The sequence below is a fragment of the Genypterus blacodes genome, unplaced genomic scaffold (assembly GCF_046128005.1).
Source record: "Genypterus blacodes isolate CSIRO-AG114 ecotype Tasmania unplaced genomic scaffold, CSIRO-AGI_Gbla_v1 ptg000028l_1, whole genome shotgun sequence".
Classification (NCBI taxonomy): domain Eukaryota; kingdom Metazoa; phylum Chordata; class Actinopteri; order Ophidiiformes; family Ophidiidae; genus Genypterus; species Genypterus blacodes.
Window position 1 is genome coordinate 2,027,632 of NW_027466841.1, and position 26,646 is coordinate 2,054,277.

A 26,646-nucleotide genomic window follows, 5' to 3' on the forward strand; every position below is an offset into this window, starting at 1 on the left:
TGTTGCTTTCCACATCTTGACCTTTTTCATTTTGGAAATAAGGCCAGTATGACTGTAACAAACTGTGAAACGCTTGACAATCATTGAAAATACATCAATTATATCTGTGTCACATCATACAAATAAGTGCCTGGGCCAGATGGAGTTTAGATCTCTGGCTCGTTTTTATTAGGTAGTTGTTCCCTTTTTGATGAACAATAAGGTACAGTTTTCTCCCCGTGACTACTTTGTTTTATGTTTTAATACCTCATGTAACTTACTATGTGAATTGAGTGGTTAAATAGTTGGATGTTTGACATGAAAGGCCTAGATTGTTACTATATCGCATGCACATGGTTATGTTATGTTATCTTCACAACTCGTCAAAGAATCCTGTGACATTGCGACTCCTTCGACACCAGATGTCGCTCTAACCAAAGGTGAAGCTTGTACATCGGCTTGAGAAGGCGCCGTGAACGTGGCAGATGTGTAAAAATTCGATTTGGAGATTCACCCAAAACTGCAGCAATCGAATGATCGCACACGTTTGCTATGCGAGCGCAGATGGTGCGAGCACAGACACGACATGCGCGCGGCTCCACGCGGCTTTCCTCGCTCAAAACACGACATCCAGAAACTAAACATTCGACCTTTGCAGCACAAGTATTGTAAACTGAACATATAAAACACACAGACTCTTAAATCGTCTATTGAGTAATAAATCCTCTCTTCTCCAATCTTCCACATTGCCACTTCCCTTTCTCATCGGGTACGCGCACCTGGAGGGAGGGAGGGCGAGCGGGGCGCAGCGGGGACGCGCTTTCCGTGTCTGCTTAGTGGACTGACAGCCAGCTGTGCGGCTCCAACGACAACAACCTCACGGACGCCTTCATTCATACGGCCACATTAGTGCTCGCCTGGCGTACACAGGAGCTCGCCTCTCACGGTAGACCGTCGGCGGCGTTTCGGTAGATCACAGGACCCTTCCCTCGGCTGTTTCGGTGCTAAAGCTAGCTTGAAGAGCATTCCTCCAACATGAATCCGCTGTGCAGCAGATGTAATCAAGTCGTTTACCCGACGGAAAAAGTGAATTGTCTGGACAAGGTAAGAAGCAGAGAAAAACGCCTTTACTCCATAGTCTCTCTGATGAAACGGGCCTTTTATCGCACGGGCTTCTTTGTACTGGGGCGAACTTGTTTTAAACTCTTCCAAAATGCCACCTTACACTGTTTTTGTCAATGAAACGGACGCCACACTGAACAGGTATTTCGCTAGCTAAGCGCGCTAACGGCTAGCTAACATTTACGAGGCGGATTTGAATCAATCAAACGGGCCTTTATAACACGTCAAATGAAGTCACACATGGATTCAAGTAGATTTTTTTTAAATCCACCAATTATTCACACGTTCTAGTTCAGCACAATAATCAAGCGCTTCTCATTTTTGTCTGGAAAACGGGACTGGCCGGGGCCTGGTGGCTTCACTGCTTGTAACAACGCTGATAACGTGAAGATACGACTGTCTGCGAAACTTCAAGGGTTAAAGCTTCTTACTAAATTACAAATAATCGATACGGGACTTTATTAGTCATTTGATTTGATAACGGCCAATTCATTTAAAACTCAAATCCGTGGCAGCGACATTTGATTCTTGACAAATCGATGTGAAATGATTTGATTCTTCTTAAGGAGAAGTTTAGGATCATAGTTGTATCATCAGCAGCAGCAGCAGGCTTGATCTCAGTCGAGGCGTTAATCCGTCCAGTTGTAAGCACACTGGCCGTCCCTGAGTCACACCACGGAGCAGTTTAGTCAGTAAACACAGCTCATGTTGTTCTGAGCAGCCCAGTGTTTTAGCTCTCAGATGAAGGTCTGGTTCTTGTTAGTGCATTTATTGAGTACTACTGCAACGAGGCACAATGTGACCTTGTGCGTTTTAACTTGAATGTCTGTGCAGCCTGGTCCACAAAGCCCTGGGTGGGGTCTGCTCCTGCTTACAAATGGCAATGTTTCTAAAGTTGATCCTTAAGGGCTGGGGGCAAGTAGATAATTTGTCTAATGGAAATCCAAATGGCCATTGATAATCAATCCCTTATCTGTCAGGGATGACAGACAGGGAAAGTGGAGAAAGGGCACATAAAGCACTTTAACCTAAGTAGCACCAACACTTGATTGTAGGCATTTGCTTCTGTGTTTTTGAACCCACCATGACTAATGTTTTCCCAGAGTGCACTAGACTCGTATTGATTTACCTCAAAATCCCTCAACACGTGTAAGTGATTCACGCCGCCATCTAAAAATATAAGTCGTGATTACTGATAACCAAAATGCCACAAGTACAGCCTGAATGGGCTTTGGAATCTGCGCCTAAAGCCGAGTGCATTCCAGCAAACAGACACTCCCATATAAAACGTGCTCTGTCAGAGGCCTGCTGTGCTGTCTGCCTCCCCTCAACACAGCACAGGAGAGTAGCCCGCCGTCTGCCTTTGCTGCCATTTCGCATCAGCGCTCAGCCCCAGCCCCGGTCATGCCAAAACAACCTCCCGTCTCCCTTCTCAGTGGCTCGCGCTCGCCCTCCCGTTTGTTAAAGCAGACGGGGCCGGTTGGTGGGGGGTACTGGTGTGCGCTAGGCTAGCTGAGGTGAAGGCAGGGACTGTCTGCTGCTGTTACATTGGTTTTGTCCACCGCCGACGAATACCTTTACCTGACAGTCCTCCTCTGTAATGGAGAGGCCAAGCTACAGAGACTTGTTTGTGTGTCGAGAGCATTCCAATACAGCAGGGCTGGGCCCAGCAGAGGGAGCAGGCAGCCATGCACATGTATAGACAGGAAGTGAATTTTGGTGGAGTTAATTTATCGTATAGCTCACACCCACTTATCTTGTCTCCTTCAGGGGTTAAATTGCTGTTGTTGGTCACATCTGCATAGTTCTTGGGTCAGATTTAAATTTCTACTAAATATCCTTTTCTACCTTGTCTAAGGGCAGCTGCTTAATGAAGTCAATAAAAGCTGTAATGACAAAGTAATGCAGCTTTGTAATCACTGGCAGTGCTAACATTCAGACCTTATCAACTCTCGTCACTCTTATCACTCCAGTCCTATGGATCAGAGAGAGAGAGAGAGAGAGAGAGAGAGAGAGAGAGAGAGAGAGAGAGAGAGAGAGAGAGAGAGAGAGAGAGAGAGAGAGAGAGAGAGAGAGAGAGAGAGAGAGAGAGAGAGAGAGAGAGAGAGAGAGAGAGAGAGAGAGAGAGAGAGAGAGAGAGAGAGAGAGAGAGAGAGAGAGAGAGAGAGAGAGAGAGAGAGAGAGAGAGAGAGAGAGAGAGAGAGAGAGAGAGAGAGAGAGAGAGAGAGAGAGAGAGAGAGAGAGAGAGAGAGAGAGAGAGACTTGAAGCTCATCTGTCATGTAAAGGTCTTCTCTGAGTGTGCATGTGCCTTTGGTGTGTCTCAGTTACAGGCGTAGAGAAACTGTAGTTTTCATAACGTTAATATTTCATTGTGACATATATGTATGTTGCCATAGGTGGTGCGGCTGTAGTAGTATTCTGTTCCCCGCCTTAACAGCAAAGCAGCTACCGTGTCACCGTTCTGCTATATATTAGCAAAGTCAAAACATTGGGATTAGTGTATGGACACAATTTCCTGCATTTTGTCTGAACCAGGACCTCCGCTGGCTTGTCTGTAGCACAGTGTTTGCCTCGCAGTAAAAGTCTCATCTGTCACAACTTGTCTCAAAGCAAACCAGTCTGTAGGAAGAAACAAAGAGATACTTAAGATTCGAGTTAAAAACCACGTCAGATTTTTTTGATTTTGTTCCATGTAGTCACACAGAATATTCATCTGCAAGGAGATATTCAACTTTGCATTAGTGGGATGTGCAGCACAGAACATGGCTGCACTTTGGGTTCACATGATTCCGATTTTTCAGACACACTTGGCTCTGACCCAACTGTGTGTGGTAATCAGATTACACGGAGCAGTGCCACACACGCCTTTTTTTTTTACCCAGTGCACAGTTCTGTACCCAAAGCTACGCTGTCACATCGATGTGGTGTACATCTGTTGCTCAGTAGACCTCAACTGCCGACGCTAGTTTTGATTTCCTGTAGAACCAGTGTACTGCTGCTTTTCAATACAGGGAAAACAATGTCAGAAGTGGTAAAAGATTCTGTAGTCAAGTAGTGTGTCAAGAGCCATACAGGTTGACGGTGAACACCAAGCCATTTTCACGGTTCATTGTATTTAATTACCCAACACATACATTCTGCAGTCTGTTAATTGATTTTTTTAAAATACCGTATGGAAATGAATGAACCCCCAATGTCTGCGAGTTAGGAACATACATTCAAAATGGTCTAAAACACAACAGCATGGTTGAAACGCTACTGTTGTGCTGCCAAGGCCTTTTCCGATATACTACATGTTAGCATTGCATTCCAACACTTCAGTCCCATGTAAAAAGGTCTGTAAGCATTTGGTGGTCTTGCAACACTTCTTCTTTCAAATAGGCCGGAATGATTCACTGTGTTTTTCCTCTTGAACCCAGAGTCATCAGAGTTCTATGCCTCAGTGCTTATTTTTAGACCCATAATGCATGGAGAGAGAGAGAGCTGATTCATGTTGTCCAAATGCCACAAGAGGCCAGGAAACTACACAGTGACCAGGAGCCACCTCCCTCTGACTCACAGTCGCCATCACCTGAGGAAGTGACTGCACAGTGTGTACGCAGGTACTTCTCCTTTCTACCTTTTATCTAGAAAGGGAAGCAGGACACATAAATCAAAGGCAGTTAGAATTTCCCACCATGTCGTACTGCAGACCACAGAACGACATGGTGGGATTTTTTCATCATAGATGTTCAGAGGGTTAATGCAGATGGTTTTTGAAAAGGCCGGAGTGGTTTGGTGTGTCACCTCAATAGTTCTTATGTCTGAACCTTTCAGCGGTGATGTTTCAGACTAGGCGTGTGCCGGGCAGCTGGAAGTGCACATCCCATTCTGGAGTGGTTCGGGTTGTGTGTTAAGTGCACATTTTCGCTTGGTTTCTCCTTTCAAATCTGCCTTCTTTGCCGGCAACACAGCCCTCGGCTGTAGTCAAACACCCATGAAAGCAGGTAGTCCAATGATTAACTCGCCTGCTTTAATGAGTTTGCTTGCTGTGTTAGTAGCAGCCAGATGTGGGCACTTTGTCTTTAGGCATAGGCACAAGATACATCTAACACACACTTACACACAGACTTACTACTGAAGCTGCCCTCCGTGTCTGTGCGGTGATGTTTATGTTTCATTTAGACACTTTTGGTTTACAAAAAAAAATGAAATGAAAACAAATTCTGAGGAAAACTTTTGTGTATTTCAAGTTGGAGCTACACATTTTACTGTAAGTTTGTAACCGCTTCTTCGGGGTCCCGAGGGCGTTCCCTCAGTGTTACAAGCCCTTAAATCCCTCAGACTGGCCCATGCTTATCCATTATACTTGCTCTATAAGTTGACAACGTTTAATTTTTTTCATATGAAGCTAATGTGACTGCTAGAAAGTGTGTTATTAAAGTAAAAATCAAAAACTCAATCTTGCTCTTTATTTACTGTACCAGGTGTGAAACTTTCTTCCGTTCTCAGCTCTGTTCTAAAATTAGTTTGGTTCATACTGCTGCTGATCCTCCCTGTTTAGATGAGTCACGAAGGCGTATGTAATGACAGGGCCAGAGCATTTTAATACCTTTAGTCAGACACTTAATTGTGTCCCGTGAGTGTCTTGTTGGTGTGAGAGAGCACTCACTCCTCCTGCTCTGTGATGTGTGTGCAGCCATGGTGTCTGGTGGAGCTTTGGTCCTCCCTTTATACAGTAGCTGCAGGTGTTTGTACAGGCCAACTTGGACTCCTCAAAGAGTACGAACACCCTCTTCAAAGAGTACGACCGGAGCTGTGGCTCACTGTTGACACACATGTATCATGCACTCTGAGACACACAGCTAACAAACTATTACACTTGTGTACATATACAAGTACACCCACTCACACACACATACACACGTGTCCCGGGGTTGTGCTGATGCAGGAAGACAGTCACAGTTTTTTTTTATGGTTGTTTTATTTCGAGGGCTCCATCTCTGCAGTGTCCTCATTTTCCAGCTGACTGCCAGATCATGCTTCGGGAACCAACGGTCCAGCTCGCCCGGAAGCTGGAAAAGGCCAAATGCCGGGTTAACCTTTCTGTCGCACATTTAGGAGATTTATCTCATTCCTTCTGCTTGCTTTGTCCCACTCACTTCCTCTGGCACATTTAGTCTTTGTCCGGTTCAGACTTAATATGTGTCCAGATTGTGTGTAGATGCTGGTGATTTCACATTGAGCTGTGCCTCTCATCGCATCAGATGTATCTGTATAGCCCAATATCATATACAGTGTCTCAAAGAGCTTTACAGGCCCACAACTGCAGGCAGATCCTGACCCAGCCCTGAGCTCACTAGGAAGACGAGGGCTATCTCCCAAAACCCATAAAAGGAAGAAACCTTGGGAGATAGATTCCCTCTCCTCACACAGCCAGGTGTGCAATATGAGCCGCAGGTGGGAAAGACAGGAATACAGCAAAAACCTGACAAAAAGTGTGTCGGGATGTGTTGTGGTTGACCTAACCTAGAGAGACGAACTGCAGTGTGAAATCACTGCATTATTATACTAGAAATGTATCTAGGATAACATTATTCTATAAATGCGGACATGGAATCTTGTTCATCTTTCATTGTGGCCTGCGCAGTCATTTCTCATTGTCTGCATTTTGACACCTGTATTTTGTCAACGTCAACCTGGATCAGATCAGCCATGATTGATGTTTCATTGCAGTGAACAGGCCTTTGTTCACCTGATACGGTCATGTTGTGTGTGTGTATGGAGGTGGGAGGGTAACAAGGGCTCTCCTGGTGGAATGTAGGCTGCAGGGATGAATTGTTTGCAACACAGTTGTGTGTTCAACAGGTTTGCACTCTGCAGAAAACCCAGGGTCAATATTTGTCCTGGGACACAATGATCAAAGTCCACCCGACTCACCTTTATTTTGTAAGTATTTGCATTCACACCTCTATTAAGTTTACTCTCTCCTGGCTTATCCCTGCTTTACCGTTACTACAGGTTTGTCAGAAGCTCAGGCAGATTTGAATAGATAACATTAGCAGTGGGGAAAATGATACTGAGCTGCTGGACTCTTGCGTAGATGGACAAGATGGTGTATATTTAAAGATGGCAGCCACCGCAGCTGCAAGTCAGCTGAAGCTGGAAGAAATGAAATCTGCCAGCCGTGTGCTGTTATTTGTGATGGGATTTGTCATTCCAGCCAGAACAACAGTGGGAGAGAGAGCGAAAGAGTAACACAATGTGTCCACACGTGACTCCCTAAAGCCTGGACTGGGCCGTAGGGGGATGAGAGTTTGATTCTGGTTCCGGTGGTTTTGGTTGTGTTTGTGCTCAGGGTTGCTTTCCACTGTGAGCTTCCTCCTTCGTCTCCCCAAGTACAACATTGCTGTCTGACAGCTCTGTACACACTCATATCTGCTTGCTGATATGAATCCATAAGCTCAACCCCTGTAATAATGACATACCACGCTGGGTGGTCTGTTACATCCAGACAGAACAAACAATACTGGACTTGTGCTCAGCCAAGCCAAAGCCATATTTGTGTCCAAAGTGAAATGCTCATTGTCCATATTTCTATACGCTGCGTCTGCTATGACTTTCACACAGTACGTTTACGTGCCGGCAAATAGAAGTATCCTTACTCTGAGTAATGAACCTTGATTATGCGATTCTAAATTGATTTATCCAAGAAGGTAAAGGTTCAGTGGGATTCACAGGGAGGAGAAGTAATTCCAGTGTGGCGTTGATGTAAACACAGTCAGACAGTGAAGCTCAGCAGGTCACAGCCAGGTGATGTATTAACAGCTGTTTGTCCGTATTATAACAAATGCTGCCTTATCAGACTGTAGACAGGGAAATTAGGGATCTCTCTCCTGAACAGGCATTATGACTGACACACACACGCACGCACGCGCACGCACACACAGAGAATCCAATTTGTGCTTTATTTTGTTCTGGTGCTTTTCTGTTTTGACTGATTTTTGTTGTTCTTCTTGTTTGTTTGGAAGATCAGTGTTCTGTGCGGGCGATTGGTGTAGAACGTGATTGTGTGGGAGAAGGAATGAGAGTGATGTCAAAACGCCCTGTGCCCATGTTAATAAGGACTCCCTGTCTCTTTCTCTCTCTCTCTCTTTCCCTCCCTTTCTCTCTCTTTTTCCCTCCCTTTCTCTCTCTCTCTGTCTCTCTCTCTGTCTCTGTCTCTCAGTATCTCTTGATGATAGCAGGAGCAGCCAGATCATTTCTTCACTCACTGGCTTCTTCTCTGTTGCCCGCCCCTTTCCTGCCCGCTCCCTTCCTCTTGCCGTCTCCATCTCCTTCCTTTCATGTCTCGTCCCTCCTTCCAGTTTTTCCCCAATCCCCTTTCCCTAGACCCCTCTTTGAACCCTCAGGCCCCAGATCTGCCCAGTGCCAGGAGAGGGAAAGGAAAGGAGGATCAGGGGGGGGGCCGGGTGTATTGAAGGGAGGGTGGGGAGGCAGTCTGAGGCCCGGCTTCTTATGAAGATAGATAGAGGCGCAACAGAAACATGCAGGGATGAACACGCTGACTGAAAGAGAGGGAAGAGGCTCTGTTTATGTATTTACAGTGAATAGGGAGCAGATGAGAAAACATTCTGGTCTCACACTCAGATCTGTGTACGTTGCCTCGAAATAAAGGTTGAAATTTTTGGTTGGATGATGAAAGCGATGCGTTCTTCTCAACCACAGAGTTGCGGTGGGGAACTAGCACCGCTCCCTCCGCCTCATTATAAATAGCAGCTTAGCATTTTGAAAGCAAAAGAGGAAGTCTGTTAGCCATATTTGTTTGTCGCCACAATCAGGGCATGGTGTGAACAATCTTTTGTGTGAACAACCTCCTGTGTTCACACGTTGTTTCTCTTAGCCGCAGTCCTCCTAATCGCTACTCTGTTTGTCTGCGTTCACCTTTTTGTCCCAGTCAAACGACATTGGGACCTAACCAGCGTTACCCGTTCACCCTTTGCAACTTGGTACAGTGACTCCAATGTGTCTTATGTCCCCCTCCTTAACATGTTGTCTTCTTTTTCCCCTCTCTCTCACAGTATTGGCACAAAGGATGCTTCAGCTGCGAGATCTGCAAAATGACTCTAAACATGAAGAATTACAAAGGCTTCGACAAAAAACCATACTGCAATGCGTAAGTTGTCCTTTCGTTTTTGTGTCTCAGCTTGTGTCTGTGTTTTGGTAGTTGCTCAGTGTACTAGTTATACGCAGGTGGTGTGGCCCGCAAGCCAAAGCCACTGACCTAAGCGCTAAATGTGTCCAGAGAGTGAAATAGGACTCCGTATCTGTGTGTACATGCATGTCGCAACCCAGGGATGGCCTCTCTCTGGTCTCTGCAGTGTATCTGTAGCCGGCCCAGCTCCCCCCTCTGTCAAAGGGTCTATATGTAGTGTGGGAAAGTACTTCCCTCCCTCTTCCTCTTCGGGGGGAACTGGGGGGGGGGGGGGGTATCAACAAAGGAAATTCCTGAAGTTCCTCTACAGTGACACAGGCGTACGCACTGAAAACTGCCGTGTCCACTCACGCCTGGACACACACAACACATACTCTAACACTCCCACACGCCAACGATTGATAAGGAATCCATGGAATCTCTGAGCTTCTAATGAGTTGGGTCTCGTGTCTGTGTGTGTCTCTGTGTGTCTGTGTGTGTGCGCTCTGAAAGGGAAGGCAGAGAGAAGGCATCGCTTCATGTTCAGACAAGCTCTTGTGCATTTTCTGTCCCATCATTGTAATTACCAGTGAAGTGGTCCAATGATCATTGTCTTATTTAACTCCAGCGGAAACTTCATGGCGCTGTATCAGTGTGTCAGTGTGTGTCAGCTTGTTAATCTGCTGCTTTGGTTTCCTTTATGATTAATGGCAGGGAAGAGCTGCTTCTCCCATGGATCTGCCCTGTTATATAATGGGGACCCCTGTGTGTGTGTGTGTGTGTGTGTGTGTGTGTGTGTGTGTGTGTGTGTGTGTGTGTGTGTGTGTGTGTGTGTGTGTGTGTGTGTGTGTGTGTGTGTGTGTGTGTGTGTGTGTGTGTGTGTGTGTGTGTGTGTGTGTGTGTGTGTGTGTGTGTGTGTGTGTGTGTGTGTGTGTGTGTGTGTGAGATGTCTCTCTGTCGTCCCATATTCTGGCTGTGGAGTTTTAGGTGTTACGTCCTACAGCATATGTCCTGTTGTGTGTGTAGTCTGCAGTAGCTTCTCCTTCACCTTTGGGCTCCTCCTCCTCCTGCACAGTAGGAGCAAGCCCCTCAGAACCTGTTTATTATTCCTCTTTCCATTTGTTTAAAACAAGCCTCGTCAGAGTAAACATCATCAGGCCACGGGCTTTCCACTTGAGAGGAATGCCGGCGATGTTCTCTGTTATTATTCTGTGGGATAACTGCTTTATCGCTGCTCTTCTATATCCGTCTTCAGTAATTGATAGAGGCGTTGTTTGTTTTCCCTTCATGTCAACCCAGCTCATCCCAGAGAAGCTCCATGATTAGATGCTGGAGTTACAGCGGAGACTGTGGGAGATTGGGGATCTCGGATAAATGGGAAAATTCCTCCCTTCCCCCTGAGGCTGGAGGGGCCCTTAGTGGGATACTATCTTAATGGTGCAGTGACACTAATTGCTAATTGGGCTGTGATGAATCATACACACTGTCACAAACGACATGATTTGGTGTCATTTTTAAAGAGCTAGTCCAGTAAATCATGAGCTGGGAATGTTTTTGTTGAACTTGTTCATTAATAGCCAGTTTAAGGTTGAACCCTTTTCTGAAGTCACGTGACATTACTGACTACTTCCTGGTTTAGCTGCTTTCCATGTTGGCCAGATAAAGAGAGTGAGTCAGTACAGTTCAGATCACTTTACTGTAATGGATCCGCTCTTTCCCTGCAGATGTCTCTGCTGTCTTTGGTTACTTTGCATCCTCGTCATCATGGCCGCCTTCCGTCTCCCTGCTGTTACTGTGTGGTGATGAGACCTCTTTCTTACAGTTAGAAGCTGAGCTGGACCGTTGCTCAGTGTTCCTGGACGTAATGAGATGTTGCTGCTGAATGATGCATTACAACCTTTTCCAGGTCTCAGAGGGGCGAGCTGTCCAAAACGTCTCCTGCTCCCACTGTGCAAACAGACCTCTTCTCCTCCACAGTAGGCAGTTTGTGTGTATTTGTGTGCGCGTGTGTGTGATTTCACGTGTGTTCCCTCACTCCCCACGCCTCCCCACCATAGTTCACAGGGCTAACCGAGTTTGTGCATGTGTCACGGATTGCTGTCTGCAACTTATTACCTTATTACTGCAGATGAGTTGTCGCATGACTCACGGCGCCCCTCACACAGGCACAGAGGGACCGAGACGGACACACCAACGTATCATGAATCCCTCTGAGTCACCGTGGGGCCCTGTTGTATGTTTTGCGTGGCTGTTTACTGACACACAAGTAGAAAAGACAATGGTTAGTGTGTGTGGTTGTAACAAATTAAATCTCTCCTTCAAACCAGCAGGATCGTTCTTCACACTGATGTTTCTAGGGGATGTGTGTCTCGCCACAAACCAGACAAGCCCAAATCCAAAAATAAATATTACTTTCCTAAGCTCTATCATAAACAGTTCCCTTTGAGAAACGCACCACAGACGTAACATTTATTCTGGCTGCATGACACATTTGAATAAAAGTCAAAACAAATCAGTCATTCTGTTTTAGTGGTTTATATTCTGGATTGGTTCTTCATTTTATTTATAAATGTGTTCCATGCGACTGACATTGAATACATGACGAGGTCTCAAACCAAGTGACACTAGTGCTTCACGCCTCCGTGTCTATCAGGGGAAGCGACACATCAACACTGTTATGAAGACTTTGTTCTAATAGCTCATCTTCACTATCTTTAGATTCAAGTAGTAATAGTAGAACATGATGAGGTCGGAGGGGGGCTTGATGGCATTTATACTCTACATACTGTTTTGTTGCTATTTGGACCATTAGAAAATCTCTGCATCTTCCTGGCCAAAATCTTTGCAAATAGCGTGCTGTCGTTTTTGTCTAACAATGACTTCGTTTGTATCCGACATGACTCAGCTGTTACCATAGCAAACACGTTCATCTAAAGATCTCTGATATCTGCCCGTGTAGGGAAATGAGTTGAGCCACCTGGTGTAGAGCCAACTCCCAGCCTGCACAGACCTGCGTTCACACTGGGGTGTGTTGTGTGTCACATCACAGTTTAAGTCTAAAGTGGCGTCTCTATACGCTCTCACGCAGGTCTCCATATAAAACGATCCCACCACCAGCCTTTGTTAAATTCTTTAAATGGGCCGTAGATCACGTCGGGGTGAATGCCAACTCGGCGTGTTTGTTGCTATGTTGTCAAGGAAACGGCTAACACGTTGCCTATATGGGTTACCCAGAGGCAGAGATAGCGGGTGAACATTTTTGAGGTCACCCAGCGCCCTGAGGCAGACTGGGTACTGGAATCCATATCAGCTATCACGGCTCTTCCTCTATGTGCTGGATCTGAGCCAAGTGTGTGTGCCGCTCTGAAGACCGCACTGAACCGACACGCCTTCACTGCTCGTGGACTTGGGATGCCGCTCGCTGCACAGAAGCCTCCAGTGTGTAGAGGCACTGTCTTATGCTTTGCACGCGTCTTATGCTTTGCACGCACAATCCTTTGGCAGCAGTTTGCAGGAGCCAGTGTGCTTGGTGTGCCATGTATGTTACATGTGTACGCGGAGGTTGCGTGTTTCCCTACTTGTTTGTGTTTTGGATTCGTTTCAGGCCCAGCATTCTCTCCTGAGCTGCAGGAGGGTTGTTGGTTACGATTCTGCGGCTGTCCGGAACATTCCCCCCGAGTCCATTCAGCGAAGACATTCAGGCTTGGCTGAAGGGGGGCGGCCCATGACATCATTCACACTCACCCGCTTTCTCTTGGACCCTTTTGCTGTGTCTGTCGCTGGATGTTCCCATTTCTGTTACCCCTCCGTAGGGTCGTGCCTGTGTGCCCGTGTGTGTGTGTGTGTGTGTGTGTGTGTGTGTGCACTAATGTGTATGCATTTAGGTTTTTGTAAGTCGGAGAAGTGTGTTTTCCACACCTGCTATGGTTCCTTTCCAAAACTCTGCAACCATTACACCGTCTTCCCCCTGTATAGTTCTTGCCTTCACATATCCTTTTCAGACGACCTTAACTCACACTGGCAGAGCTTTGTGTGCTATGCTGACATGCCTTTTGTCTTCAGGGTCTTCTAACTCAACCTCAGGACCACCTTGAATAACAACTCCAGCCACCATGGGGCCACAGACTGTGTACTGCTTGAGTTATGCTGGGTGTCTTTCTCTTACAGTCCAGGCTTGTGTGACACCGTAGGGGCCTGAATGAAAACTAGCCATCTGCCTGTGCGTGTGTATGTCTGTATGTCATGGTTTGCAGTGTACCAACGCCTTTTTGTTTTTGTATTTGTTTTGTTTTTGTTTGACTGTACAGACACTACCCCAAGGCATCCTTCACCCCTGTGACTGACACTCCAGAGAACATTCGCCTCAAAATGCAGACCAAGATGCAGAGCCAGGTAAGGCTTTGCACACACACACACACACACACACACACACACACACACACACACACACACACACACACACACACACACACACACACACACACACACACACACACACACACACACACATTGTTCTCACTTTGGCTGTTTGGTTGGCAGTTTATTCCAAAAGGGACCCAAACAAAAAGCTCCACTGCATGAAACCCCGACTTGAATTCACCTAAAGTCAGCTGTGGAGCAAAGCAGCGTGTTCTCCACTTGGGCGTGTTGAGTGTGTGTGAACATTCAAGATAACCATGTTCAAAGCTATAGGAAAAGGCCCACGAGCAGTCATTTAAGAAGTATAGGATTAGCTTCCAGTATGCCTTAGATGCTCCATGTCTCTGTACTGTACGTATGAGAAGCAGCACGACAGCTAGAAACAGCAGAAACTAATATAACAAAGACCCAAATATATAATAGGGATGGAAAAAGAACCTCATCAGACCAAAAATATCCACCTGAACTGGGTCGTGTGTTCTTGCTGTAGTGACGGTGAGAGATTTACACGCACTCACAGATTCATCCTGTAATAGCAGAAACTCAGAGGAGGTGTTAGGAACTGATCATATTTAGCCAACACCTTCCGCAGAGTGCTGCTTGTGTTAAAGTAGCGACAGACGGCCAGCATCATCATCATGTCATGCGGAGGTTTCACTTCCTCTTCTTGCCCGGATGTCTGGTTGTTTCTTTCTACCCTGCGATTTCATCTGACAGTGTGAGCGCTGAAGCGGCCAGAGCACACACACTAATCCAATGCTAAGACTCATCAGACAATCGGTGACCCCACTCGCCGCCTCTGCGCTTTATAACTAATCCTAAGGTATTGATTACTCTAGTCAGCGGTTGCAGATTAATACACTCTCACTTTAAGGAAGTGGCAGCAAAGGGAAGGCAAGGGAAGGGAAACGCCCACGAGGAAGAGCAGGAGGAAAGGTGTGTCGGGCCGCGTGTGTTACCCAGACATATCAGCAGAGTGCGTGCGTGCGTGCGTGCGTGCGTGCGTGCGTGTGTGTGTGTAAGAAGTGGTTTTTGTTGACTAGTGATGTGGGGGGTGGGGTCGTGTGGGGAGGGGCGGGGTATAGCAGCTTTACCCCGGGACAGATGGCGTTTTTTCACATGTGCTCTTCATCCTGACAACGCCCCAGAAACACTCCAGATACTAAGTTGGTGGTTTATTGTCAACACAGAAAACCTCCGAGTAAGATTATAAATACACAAAGGTCATTTCCTGCCTCTCTGCCACATGAGAGCATCAGAGCCATGCCGCCGTGGAGCACAATGGTCTGCCGGCCTCGGCCCCGATTCAAAGGTGGACAGGAAACCGCGTTAAGCTGACCACATGTGTTTGTGTGCGTGCGTATGCGTGCAGATGTGTGCTTTAGACCCCTGCCTACACATTAACCTCATTGTTTGGGGTTTTTGCAGAGTTTCACCGGCCCATCCCCCCACCTTTTTAAAGGATTACAGCATATTTAGACGGATCTTCATGGCCGTTTCTTGCTTCAAGAGCATTCTGTTCAGAGTAGTTGTCATTAAACCGGGTCGCCTCATGGCAAAGACCATTTACACTACACTGAGTCATGGGGTGTGAAGAGAAACACCGTTCAGCTTAGTTTAGAGCCACAAATGTTGAAACCACAGACTTTTTAAACAGCAAGTGGCACTTTTCTAATCCAGTTTTCACTCTGATTCATTGACCCTGCCTACACACTTCTGCATGTGAAGAAGTTAGACTCGCTCTGACAGACTCGACTCAGATGCTTCTGGAAGCCATGTATGTGTGTATCTGTGACAGAGAAAGGAAGTTGAGGAGAGCCAGGGTGAAAAATGACCCTCACCGGCGCCGCGTTGCTACGGGAACCCTATTGCTATGGTAGCAGGGGTAGAGGTTTGTCACACCTCATTACAAGACTTTGCGGGGGGAACGGAGTGAAATAAGGCGACGCGAGAGAGAGATGTAAAGGAAACATAGCAAGTGAATTGGGGAGGAGGAGAGGTAGAGCAATGAAGCGCGTATGAACGAGAAAAGGACGGAAGAGACAGGAAGGCACCAGCACAGAGAGAGGGAGGAGTGCAGGGTAAAAGAGGAAGAGATAAAAGTAAAATCCTCCAGGGGAAGGAAAGCTTGGAGGATTGCGAGAGAGAGAGAGAGAGAGAGAGAGAGCAAGCTTATAATGAGAAAACGTTCCAGTTCTGTGGGCAGATTTTGTCTGCTGCTACTGAGCCAGTAAAATATGAATGAAGACAGAGCAAAGAGAAAAGGGGGCGTGGGTGGGGAGAGAGGCGAGAGACGTGATTGGGGGAGAAGAAGCCATCACGCAGAACCAAACAGACAAAGGAGATGCAGTGAGCGATGAGACGAGGAGGAGGATCGCACGTCGACAGAAAGGAGAAGAGCGAGCATGAATCACAAAGTGGGGTCAAGGCCACGAGAATCAATCTCACAAACTTCTCTTTGTGAGCAGATTCCAGAAAGCTTATAGGTAATGAGGATCAACGATTAGCCTCCACTTCAGTCCTCTGTGGACTTCACACAATGTTTCTGCGTCACACACTGTAGGAAATTGGAACGTGTGTGACGCGGAGAAGACGTGTGGGAAGGCAGGGGAGTGTTGGTCATCACTATGTTTAGCCGGTGTCAGATGGGATGTGGGTAACAGTTGTAAGCCGGGGGAGTGGAGGGGGGGGGGCTCGATTCCTCAGTAATGTTTATTGTGTAAGCAGACTCCATGCTAGGAGGCGTGCAGGAAGTTGATGAAGTCACAGCTGAGACAGGCGTAAGGTTTGAGGTTTGTGGAGAAGAAGCGATTCACCGCCATCGAAATGTGAACTGAGATGTATTTCAGTACCTGCAAGTCAGCACTGAGGGAAGGTTTCGCACAATGCAATCTCGTCATACTTGACAAATGTCGGACCACTTCCTCCTCTGCTCTAAGGTCAGAGCAGGGCGGGAAGACCCAACATTCAAACGTTGGCACACACACACACACACACACACACAGCCCTTATTTGTCACTCACCAACAATCTGACCATATATGGTCGCTCGTCCCCGTATGTAAAGCTGCCATGCCCCATAAACAGGAAGTCACAACAGAATTGAGAAATGTACCTGCCACGCACGCACGCACGCACGCACGCACGCACGCACGCACGCACGCACGCACGCACGCACGCACGCACGCACGCACGCACGCACGCACGCACGCACAGCCATAATCCTTTCTTCATAATTCTTTCTTTCTTCAACTTTGGCAGAGAATGGGGAGATTTGCTTGTGATCATAGAAACGTTCTGCTCACTGTTTTGTCTCATCCACTCTGGTTAGTTTTCCTTTTCATCAGCAGTTTTTGGGTTTTTTTTCTTTCAGACCTGATGAAGCACTGATGTGTGTAATTCTACCCACCCAAGTACCCACTTCAGAAACATTAATTCATGATTCATACAATTAGCCCATAATAAATGTATTAGAATCATAAGTGCAAGTCGTTCACATCCAAACTTGAGTGTTTTTGAGATTCCAGGATCAGCGTTACTTAGTTTGGATGTAAATATCCCATCAAATGACTTGATTTTGGCTTTGAATAGTGCTGGTATATCACTTTCAATGCGATGCTTATTTGAAACATTTTCTAATGCAGATCAAGGTCAAAGGATTTTGATTATCCGTTGGCTGGCATTTCCTCTCCGACTCGTCGTCTGACCTTTTGTCTTCGATCACCCTGTGCTCTGCTGACATTGTGCTTTCTCCCCGCAGGCCGTGTACAAGGAGGACTTTGAGAAGAGTAAAGGGAAAGGCTTCAGTGTGGTCTCAGACACACCGGAGATGCAGAGAATCAAGAAAACACAGGAACTAATCAGCAACGTAAGTGTGAGCGTCATCAAATCGGACACCCGTCACCCAGCCGACGCACTCTTTTGTTTTGTGTTTTGTCATCATTTTGAAGCTCATACTTTAGTAAATGTCAAGCTTCAGCAGAGTCCCTCTCCTGCTTATTTAAAACGATAGAATTCCTCCACAATCCCTCTCCAAATGGAGCCATTCGCCACAGCTCTACACTCGCCTCTCACTCCGCCCAAGTTATTGATTTTCCATTTCCCTGTAAATACTGAAGAACGGTGTAGAAACGCAAGCAGTGTCCCAAGCCTGCTCGAGCCTCATGTAAAGGCCATCATTTGAGAGAGAGAGAGAGAGAGAGAGAGAGAGAGAGAGAGAGAGAGAGAGAGAGAGAGAGAGAGAAGAGAGAGAGGAGAGAGAGAGAGAGAGAGAGAGAGAGAGAGAAGAGAGAGAGAGAGAGAGAGAGAGAGAGAGAGAGAGAGAGAGAGAGAGAGAGAGAGAGAGAGAGAGAGAGAGAGAGAGAGAGAGAGAGAGAGAGAGAGAGAGAGAGAGAGAGAGAGAGAGAGAGAGAGAGAGAGAGACAGACACACACACACACACACACACACACACACACACACACACACACACACACACACACACACACACACACACACACACACACACACACACACACACACACACACACACACACATAACAGATAACAGATCTACAACACACAAGTTCTCTTTTGGTCAACTCTAATGGCGTAATGAGTGTGGAGGGTGATGGGTAATTACTGCTTTCAATGAAAGCAAGATGTGTGTGACATCAAGGAAATGTGCAAGACGCATATTTGACTCGTATTTACACGTCATCAGGAGCACTTGATGGTTAGATGTGATGATGAAGGGGCACTGCACAACTATGTTTGTCCTGCCTTCTTTTGTATGTGTGTGTGTTCTCATCACTCCTTCCAGAATGTCGATAGCGTGAAGCCGTCACCTCCGTCCGTCTCGTCCCTGCAGTAGATTCCTCTTTCTGCCGTCCACTCTTTCCAATTTCCCCTCTCACTCCTCTTCCTCCCCCTCTAGCCAGGGGGTTCAGTTTGCGTCCAGCAGCAGTCTGGGTGCTTCCTACACACACACGCCATCTGTTCAACCTGCCTCTTCCTAAACTGAAATAAACTCCCCTCACACACACTCATGTGGACATATTGCACTCGAGAACAGTATTCTATCAGTCACTCGCTTCACTGTGCTTGCACAAACGGCGCGTCATCTCACGCAGTCTGTGAATACACTCCTCACAAACGCCGCCCGGCACAGTGGTCTCTTTCAGCTCCGGGGCGAGAGTGGACAGAATCGCGGCTGTAAATCTTGGACCCAGGCAGTGTGAGTCAGTCTGCTGGCAGCCTGCTAATCAGGGTATTTAGGGTTATTTAGTGTAACCATAGACCATCACTTTCATCAGTCTGGCCCTCTTTTGTTCAGTCGTCACTCAATGCAGCTTTTGTCCCGCCAGCTACATATGAAGATCTGGCATTTTTCTAATTTAATACTAACAGCAACCCTAATAACATTTGGCGTGATTCCCTCCACCCTCCCTTTGTTCTGCCCTCTGTGTTTCTCTTAAACCGTCTCATTGTCACCCGAGCACTAAGGAAGCTTCACTTCCTTTCCGTTTTTTTTTTTTTGTTGCTCCACCTGCCCCTCTCGGTGTGTCGGCGCCGGTTGCTACGCGACTCCTGAGCTCACCCTTCTTCCTTCCGCCAATATGTCATTTCCTCTCAGTGTCGGAGCTGCTGCATGGCGTTGCTGCATGTCGGCCCCACCTATAGCCACAAACCGTGCGGCGCTGTGGAGGGAAAGGGAGACGCCTGGTGGATAGAAGCGGGAGTGCATGTTGTGGCTGCTTCTTCCTGGAGCGCCGCGCCTCTCGGGGTGTGTGGGTTGAAGGTGCATGCACTCTGTCTTTGTAAAGACTTTATTTGTTTTTGGTTGTAGATTAAATACCATGAGGAGTTTGAGAAGAGCAGGATGGGTGGAGAGGCCCCGTCCCGCCAGCCCAGCAACCCCACTCCAGGTACACACACACACACACACACACACACACACACTCACACTCACACTCACACACTCACACACAGCATGCTGCTTGTAATTATAAATGTATGTATTCTTTCTACCTGTCTATACATTAGATACTTTGTTGCATCCAGAATCCTACATTGTTGCTGTGATTGCTTCCAGCGAGTATTGTTCTTCTGTTTTTCGTTTTTCAGCTGAGAAATCCCTTCCACCCTTTCAAATGTCTTTTCCTCAGGCACTTCATGCCCTCAGGCCCTTCGTACTTCTTCATACTTTCAGGCATAAACTGTTCAAACATCTTTCAGACTTCAGGCTTTCTTCCACCCATTTAGCGTTTTCACATATTTCACGGTTTGTCAGACGTTGCGTATAAAATAAGATTATAAGGATGTTTCAGCCTCCTGTGTGTGTGTGTGTGTGTGTGTGTGTGTGTGTGTGTGTGTGTGTGTGTGTGTGTGTGTGTGTGTGTGTGTGTGTGTGTGTGTGTGTGTGTGTGTGTGTGTGTGTGTGTGTGTGTGTGTGTGTGTGTGTAATTGCGTCTTGTTGAAGCTGATTGGCTGAGAACCTCACAATCGGAACAACTTTAGAAGTGTGTTCAACTCTAAATAACTTCAACAAATTTGAGACTTCACAACCAATACAAAGACGGAAACGTAGGAATTTTTATTTTTCATAATATGTATTTTGTTTAATTCTGCCTAAACTGTTCCGGAGTTTTCCCCCATATGGCCTGATGTTACATTTTCAGCTGAGAAACATCTTTTTAAACTTTTAACCGGTTCTCATTTATTTCCCGGCCTTTTTGGACCATAACGCATCCCCACCTTCAGGAGGTTCTCCTGGTTCTCCTTGTCCAACCTGTTTACACATAGCAGTTAGAGTTTTTGTGCGAGAGCTGGTTGTTCCACATGTGTCTTTTCTGGCATCTACTGCCTTCAGCACCTCAGCTCTGTGTCTCTGCTTAATTGGCTACGTCTGTTTTGTTTGGCAGCTTCATTTGAGCTTTAGCTGTCACTCAGACTTCAATCTTTCAGGCACCTGTTCAGCATTTTCAATGTTTGCAAACACAGCACATTTTCTTCAGGAAATGCTTCTAGTTATGATGGAAACCAGCTGTTTTTAAAATATAAAGCTATGAGGAATAATTATAGTATTGAACATGTAGCTCTATAGTCTGAAGCTTTTGAACTGAAACTGGACGCTAACGCTAACGCTAAGTACTTGGATGACCGTTAGGCCCGGTGTTTTTGTTTACACACCAAGCCAGGCACAGAAAGGCATTGTTCAGACGGTTATGTAACGGAGAGAAAAAAGTCATTAAGAGGTGTTTCTGGGTGTTTTCATGAGCCTCAGCTTTAGATGTGAAGTGAGGCCTACACAGAGATGAACAGCGCAGGCAGGAGTTAATAAGGCTGAGATTTATACATCCATGCATCTTTTGCTATAACACTGCATCAGATGTAACACTTTTTAATGTTGTTGTACTGTTCATGCAATCACAATAAAGGTATTCTATCCTATCTTATCTATGAACAGGCCTACCATCTTCATCCTTGTAGATGCTCTGAAGCTGCCTGCAGACTGTACACATCTGTCCCTCTGCTGTTCAGTGATTGGCTCCTCACTCCTCTGTCTGTCTCTGTTATGATGTTTTACAGCAGCGTTCCAGCCCCCCGCAGCCGCCCCTCAAAACATCCGCTATGAGCCCCCTGCTGAACCAGTGCGCCAGCCGGCTGCTGCTCCTCCTCCCGCCGCCGCCACCGCCACCGCCGCCGCTGGGGTAGGTCCTCTAGTCCTCTGCTACTCGCTTTGCTTGATCAGACCATTAGCAGCAAGCGTTGACAGCATCTCGCTGACATGTTGTCTTTGTTCCTGTGTCTCCACAGAAGCGATACAAGGCAGTGTATGACTACTCTGCTGCCGATGAAGATGAGGTGTCCTTCTTGGAAGGAGACGTGATTATAGTTGTGCAGCAGATTGACGAGGGCTGGATGTTTGGGCAAGTGGAGCGCACGAGCCAGCAGGGCATGCTGCCTGCCAACTACGTGGAGGCCGTCTGAGTATGGAGCGAAAGAGGGAGGAAAAAAAAGGAGGAGAGGTAGAGGTAGCGAAAGGGAGGGAAAAGGAAAGGAAAAGCCCAGTGCCATCTCATCTTAACGCTGCTTTCTCTTGGTTTTACTCTTGTTCTCTAATCTGTTCTGTGAGACCCCCGCCCCCCTCCTGTGTCCCTGCTCTGCCCTCACCGCTCAGCTTTCCCACCGCAGACGTCTCGTACCCGTCTGTCTGGCCTGTCTCCCCGCCCATCTGTCTTTGCCGATGTTTTGTCCGTCATTTGGATGTCCGCCGTCCTCTCGTCCATCCCCCGGTCCTGGTTCCACTTCCTCTGCGTGTCGCAGGTGGAATCGAAAAGTCTTCAAAGATAAACACACAGTTGATCACAGTATGTCAGGGGTCATGTCTCGTCGCACAGATCATTCCTGCTATAGCACTTACAATCCTGACAAAACCTAATGCAAAAAAAAAAAGAAAATATGTTTAGTCAGACAACACACGGTTGCCATGGCAGCAGAAACCTGCCAACATTGTGCTGTGGAGAAAATGATTTTTGCAGTGAGGATGTTTGGCTTTTCCATAGGCGTGTTTTTGTTTGGTTTTTGTTTGTTTTTTAGATCTTTGCAGCGTGATCTTGGCCAGACTGGAAACACAGTGTAGAATCTCACTCTATCAGAACCGAGCTTGAATATGTTGACTTGTGTACATTCCTCTGTACCCCTTTTTGCTGTCAGCCACTTATCAGTCTTAACAGAGATTTTATATATTTATAGATTAACACATCTCTTTTCTTGGTGCCCGTGCAGGCTCCATCTGGTTGAACACTGGGAGTGCGGCTCTTGCTGTGGAAAGCGGAATCGCAGCCTAACTGCAGAGCGCCTCCTGCCGTTGCCTTTCTCAGGCCGTGTCATAAAACAGGAGGGATCAGGGACAAAGTTAGGGGACGCGACCCGCCCATTACGGTCGAGCCTCCCGACATTACCAAACTCAGTGTGAATCTATCCTTACTCTTGTTTTGGCGACCTGAGCGATTAGTGAAAAAGTCATCGTGATCAAAGTTAAACCGAGAGAGAAAGGAGATGGGAACCTGTCATGTCCCCGCCCCCCCTGTTTGACCATCAAAGTAAAAAAAAAAAAAAAAAAAATACTTATTCATAAAAGAAGGCCAAGCACATCTCTCAATTGTGAATCTTTTTTCTTTTTTTAAAATTCATTCCATTGTTATTTTGTGACTGAACATTCCAGTCTGTATTCTTTCATATCTGAGTGGAACATGTGGATCGGCCTTGTATTTCAGGTCACACGCCTTTGGTTATGGTTAAATGTTGTCGATTTCCATGATGTTTTTTTTTTCTTTCCCCTTTTTTTTTTTTTTTCTTTTTCTCTTTCTTGTTAATTGTAAAATGCTTATTTTCGAAAAAAACAAACCAATTTCAATGTGCTTAAACAAATAAACCAGCAATTAAATTTTATGTACCCAAGGCAGAGGAGTTTGTCCCGACTCATGCAGTCGCAGTATTAGATCAGAGCTAAAGCAGTCAACCTGCAGGTTCAACTGGTGCGAGCGGCGACGTGCGATGAAGGTGAACGTTTTCTCGTACGCTCCCGTCATAGATTAAAGCTATTTTTGGTAGGAGAACTTTTTCCGATCCGTCTCGCAGGTGAATGTTACAATTGCATGTTTTTGTTATTCTGTCAGTGAAGCTGTTTAAATGTCCAAACAACTGTGCGAATGCCTGTGAAACTGACAAGTAGACAAAACGTATACAGACAGAATTCTACAAGCATTCGTTTTGGTGCCGTTTACTCACTCCTGTGTAAGATGTAAACAAGGTTTGGTTCATAATCTAATCATGAGTGGTTTTATGTTGCAGCAGTCCCGTATCCTACGTTCAGCTGTTGTAGTGACGTGAAGCCATTTCTCCACTTCACTGGCACCCCCTCCCCCCTGACCATACACACTTGCTGCCCCCTCTTTTTTGCCATTTCATTCTCTCCTGCGATGCACTGTGACCGTCAGACGTGAGCGATGGGGGTGGGTGAGTTTTGAGGTGGGGACAGGGACAGCAGAGGGAAGTAAAGATTCTCAGCTTTATCAAAAGAAACGTGTCTCTCACTATGTAGCTAGACTGACAAGTACAATTGTCGCTGAACCATAAAGATAAGTTAAGGGAAATGTTTCTACAGGTCATGGTGCTTTTGGAAGTGGCTTGCCTGCAGATAAAAGCTGTTAGGGTTCATATTTTCTGTTAATGTTGCTGAGGGGAAGTAAACGTAACGTTAAAAATGGACTCAAAGATTCCAGCATGTCGCAAATTAGTGTTCGACGTCTATAAATTTAACTTCTAACTGTTGCAGAAGATGGCTGAGTCATACAAAAACATGGCTGTGTCAACGGCTGCCAAACAAGAAGAAAAGTGCGTGTCTGCATTTGGCGTTAACCTCAACTTGACAGCAGGACAAGTTAATATGCCAAGCAGATGTTTGATGGCAAAGCTGTTTTAGAGCTCACAGTTGTGCTTCTCTATGGGTAAAGTGAAGTCAAAGATGGCTTAGCCTGAACTGAATTGCCCCTGGCTTATGTTTGCTCACTTTTTATGTCATAACACAACTAATCACACTGGTAGCCGTGGTTACTCCTCTTTCTCTCCCAGGTGAGCATAATGTAAGCTAGGCCAGGTCGAGGCCAGTCTTTCTTTCTGAGGGTTGCTGGTTGTTAGTCTGTGTTGCTCTTGTGGAAGTGGAAAAAAAAACAGCCGGCCAAAGACAGCCGGTGTTGTGTGTGTGTGACTCAGGATGGATTTTTTTTTTTTTTTTTTTTTTTTTTAGGCCATTGAAACGTTTGATGATGATGATGTACAGTAAGTGTGTGTGGCTGGGGCTGTACAGAGAGGCAGGGCAAGTAGTTTGTCTGACCTGGATAGTCGGAGTCGACCTCTTTTCACCAAATACGCTCTTCTTCTCTGGCGTCGCTCGTCTACTGTGTCGTAATGGTGACGGCACTACCTGTTTCCACTCAGTTTCTATCTAGTATCTTCAACGTTCGACCGCTGACATCCGTCTTAACCCTTAACCTTTAACCTTCACCATTCACCGTAGGCTCCTGTGCTCAACCATTCCCTGCTTCTATGATACTGGTTATATAGACTTTTCTGAGTGAAATCATGTAATCCTCAATCACAGGTTAAGCATTTAGAAAAGTTTTGTGCATTCCATTTAAAATTTTGTTTTGATATCATTTTTTTTATATAAATAAAGTGATCATATGCATATTGACATACTTATGTATTCAAATCTCGAAAGACCGTTGAGTTTAAGGACCTGATATCATCTCCTGCTGCCCTCTTACAGCACTTCAAATTGTACTTATGATTCTGCAGATTCAATAAAATGTCATTTTTTTCTCAGGCTGTTGTTTGTGCTGCCTCCTCTTTTATTCATGACCTTTAGACGCCCGGGTCGGATGCTAACGTCGCAGAAAATGAAGGACTTTGCTTATTGTCTCTTACCACACAGTAAAATGCATTTAATGAAGGCTTCTTGTTACAGTGTAGCAGCTACTATCATGATGTCACTGGAGAAAAGTGCTTGGTGACGAGCTGAAAGATTCTTTTGGAATCAGGGAAATTTGTTTCTTGGCATTGTAGCTTACATATTGAATAGCTAATTTAATTTAACATCCTCAAATTTAATCTCGAACAAAATACTGCTCGCTGAACTGAGTATCGTTTTGAAGAATCTTAAAGAATTCAGAATGTTTTTCTTTTTTTTTTGTATTTCGTTTACACGCCGGAAGTCATCCAGAACGGTAGGGGGCGTAATGAGCCCATTTCCACGAATCGCCGGAAAATACTGTATGAGCCACATACGTTTCTCCGCCTAGACTCATTATTGTGTGCAAATGTTGGAGAACAATGGCGGATAAAACTCTGCTTATTCTGAAATATGAATCTTAAACTAACGCGGAAACCCCCAGAACTCCGTTTCTCCGCGTTTCCTGCCCTCGAGTCCCCTTCGTGTCGGATCGGAAGGGGCGGAGCTCCGATTTGTTCCGATCATCTCCGATCCGCTGCACCGGCCTGACGTGTTGTTTTCCTGCGTGTCCTCCCTGCGCCTCCATCCTCCACCCGTGGCGTTATTTCCATCATGGTGGACATTTTGGTGCTGATGTTCTTCGCCATCATGGGCCTCGTCTTCCTCTCCTACATCATCTACGTGCTGTGACGAGGATGGGGATGGCGAAGAGGATGTACGGGGCTCCTCTCCTGCATCCTTGGCTCCGGTTACCTCCCACGGTGGTAAGACAGCGCCTCGATGAACACACACACACACACACACACACACACACAGTCCCAGCTGCTGCGGTAATGGAAACACTGAATGATGACACATAGCATATAAGTAATTAAATGGCTGTGTGTCTTTCAGGCAGCCATGTTGTGTGTAAGCATACAGGCCTTTTGTAGAGAAAGAGCCTATCTGCTTCGATCTTATATAACTTCTACCTAAAGAGGCTAATTGTTAACAACCTGACCCAAATTGTGATGTGTGTATTTGTGTGTGTGTGTGTGTGTGTGACCAGCTGCCTTCTGTTCCAGGGGAATGAGCTGGACCGTAATGGTGTCCCAGTGAAGAGATGATACGGAACGTGAGGAGCAACCAAGTGGAGGCAATGTGGACTCTTCCTGTCTCCATCTGCTTTATCTCTCCATCTCCCCCTTCATTTCCTTCCCTCTGTTCCTTCAGGATCTTTGTATATCACTGCTCCACTCCCAGAGCGATGCACTAAACTCTGTGTCTTTCCTACCCGAGGCCTGTTTTTCTGCTTAAGCCGAGGAGGAATATGACTTCTTGCACAACTCCACCAGATCTGTAGATTTGGGCCGTGATACATTCTGTAGGTTTGCGTGTGTTGCAGAGGGAGAGTTTGCCTTTTTAACAGCACTGAGAGCTGATCACTGGCTCACACTGTGATTTGTATTAACGTGGT

The 26,646-nt window shown here is 46.3% G+C and overlaps 1 protein-coding gene across 2 annotated transcripts; it reads left to right on the forward strand.

Moving 5' to 3' along the window:
- The first annotated feature begins 780 nt into the window (after positions 1-780).
- On the forward strand, positions 781-25,064 carry lasp1 (LIM and SH3 protein 1). Of its 2 annotated transcripts, none has more exons than XM_076144029.1 (7): positions 781-1,083; positions 9,163-9,257; positions 13,583-13,667; positions 17,454-17,561; positions 19,521-19,599; positions 21,263-21,384; positions 21,491-25,064. In XM_076144029.1, exons 1-7 carry the CDS (start codon positions 1,015-1,017, stop codon positions 21,662-21,664), a joined length of 732 nt encoding a protein of 243 aa, XP_076000144.1. In that variant the 5' UTR covers positions 781-1,014; the 3' UTR covers positions 21,665-25,064. The 2 variants fall into 2 exon arrangements, with proteins under 2 accessions (XP_076000144.1, XP_076000145.1); XM_076144030.1 differs by lacking the exon at positions 781-1,083 and adding an exon at positions 4,480-4,704.
- The last annotated feature ends 1,582 nt before the right edge of the window (positions 25,065-26,646 follow it).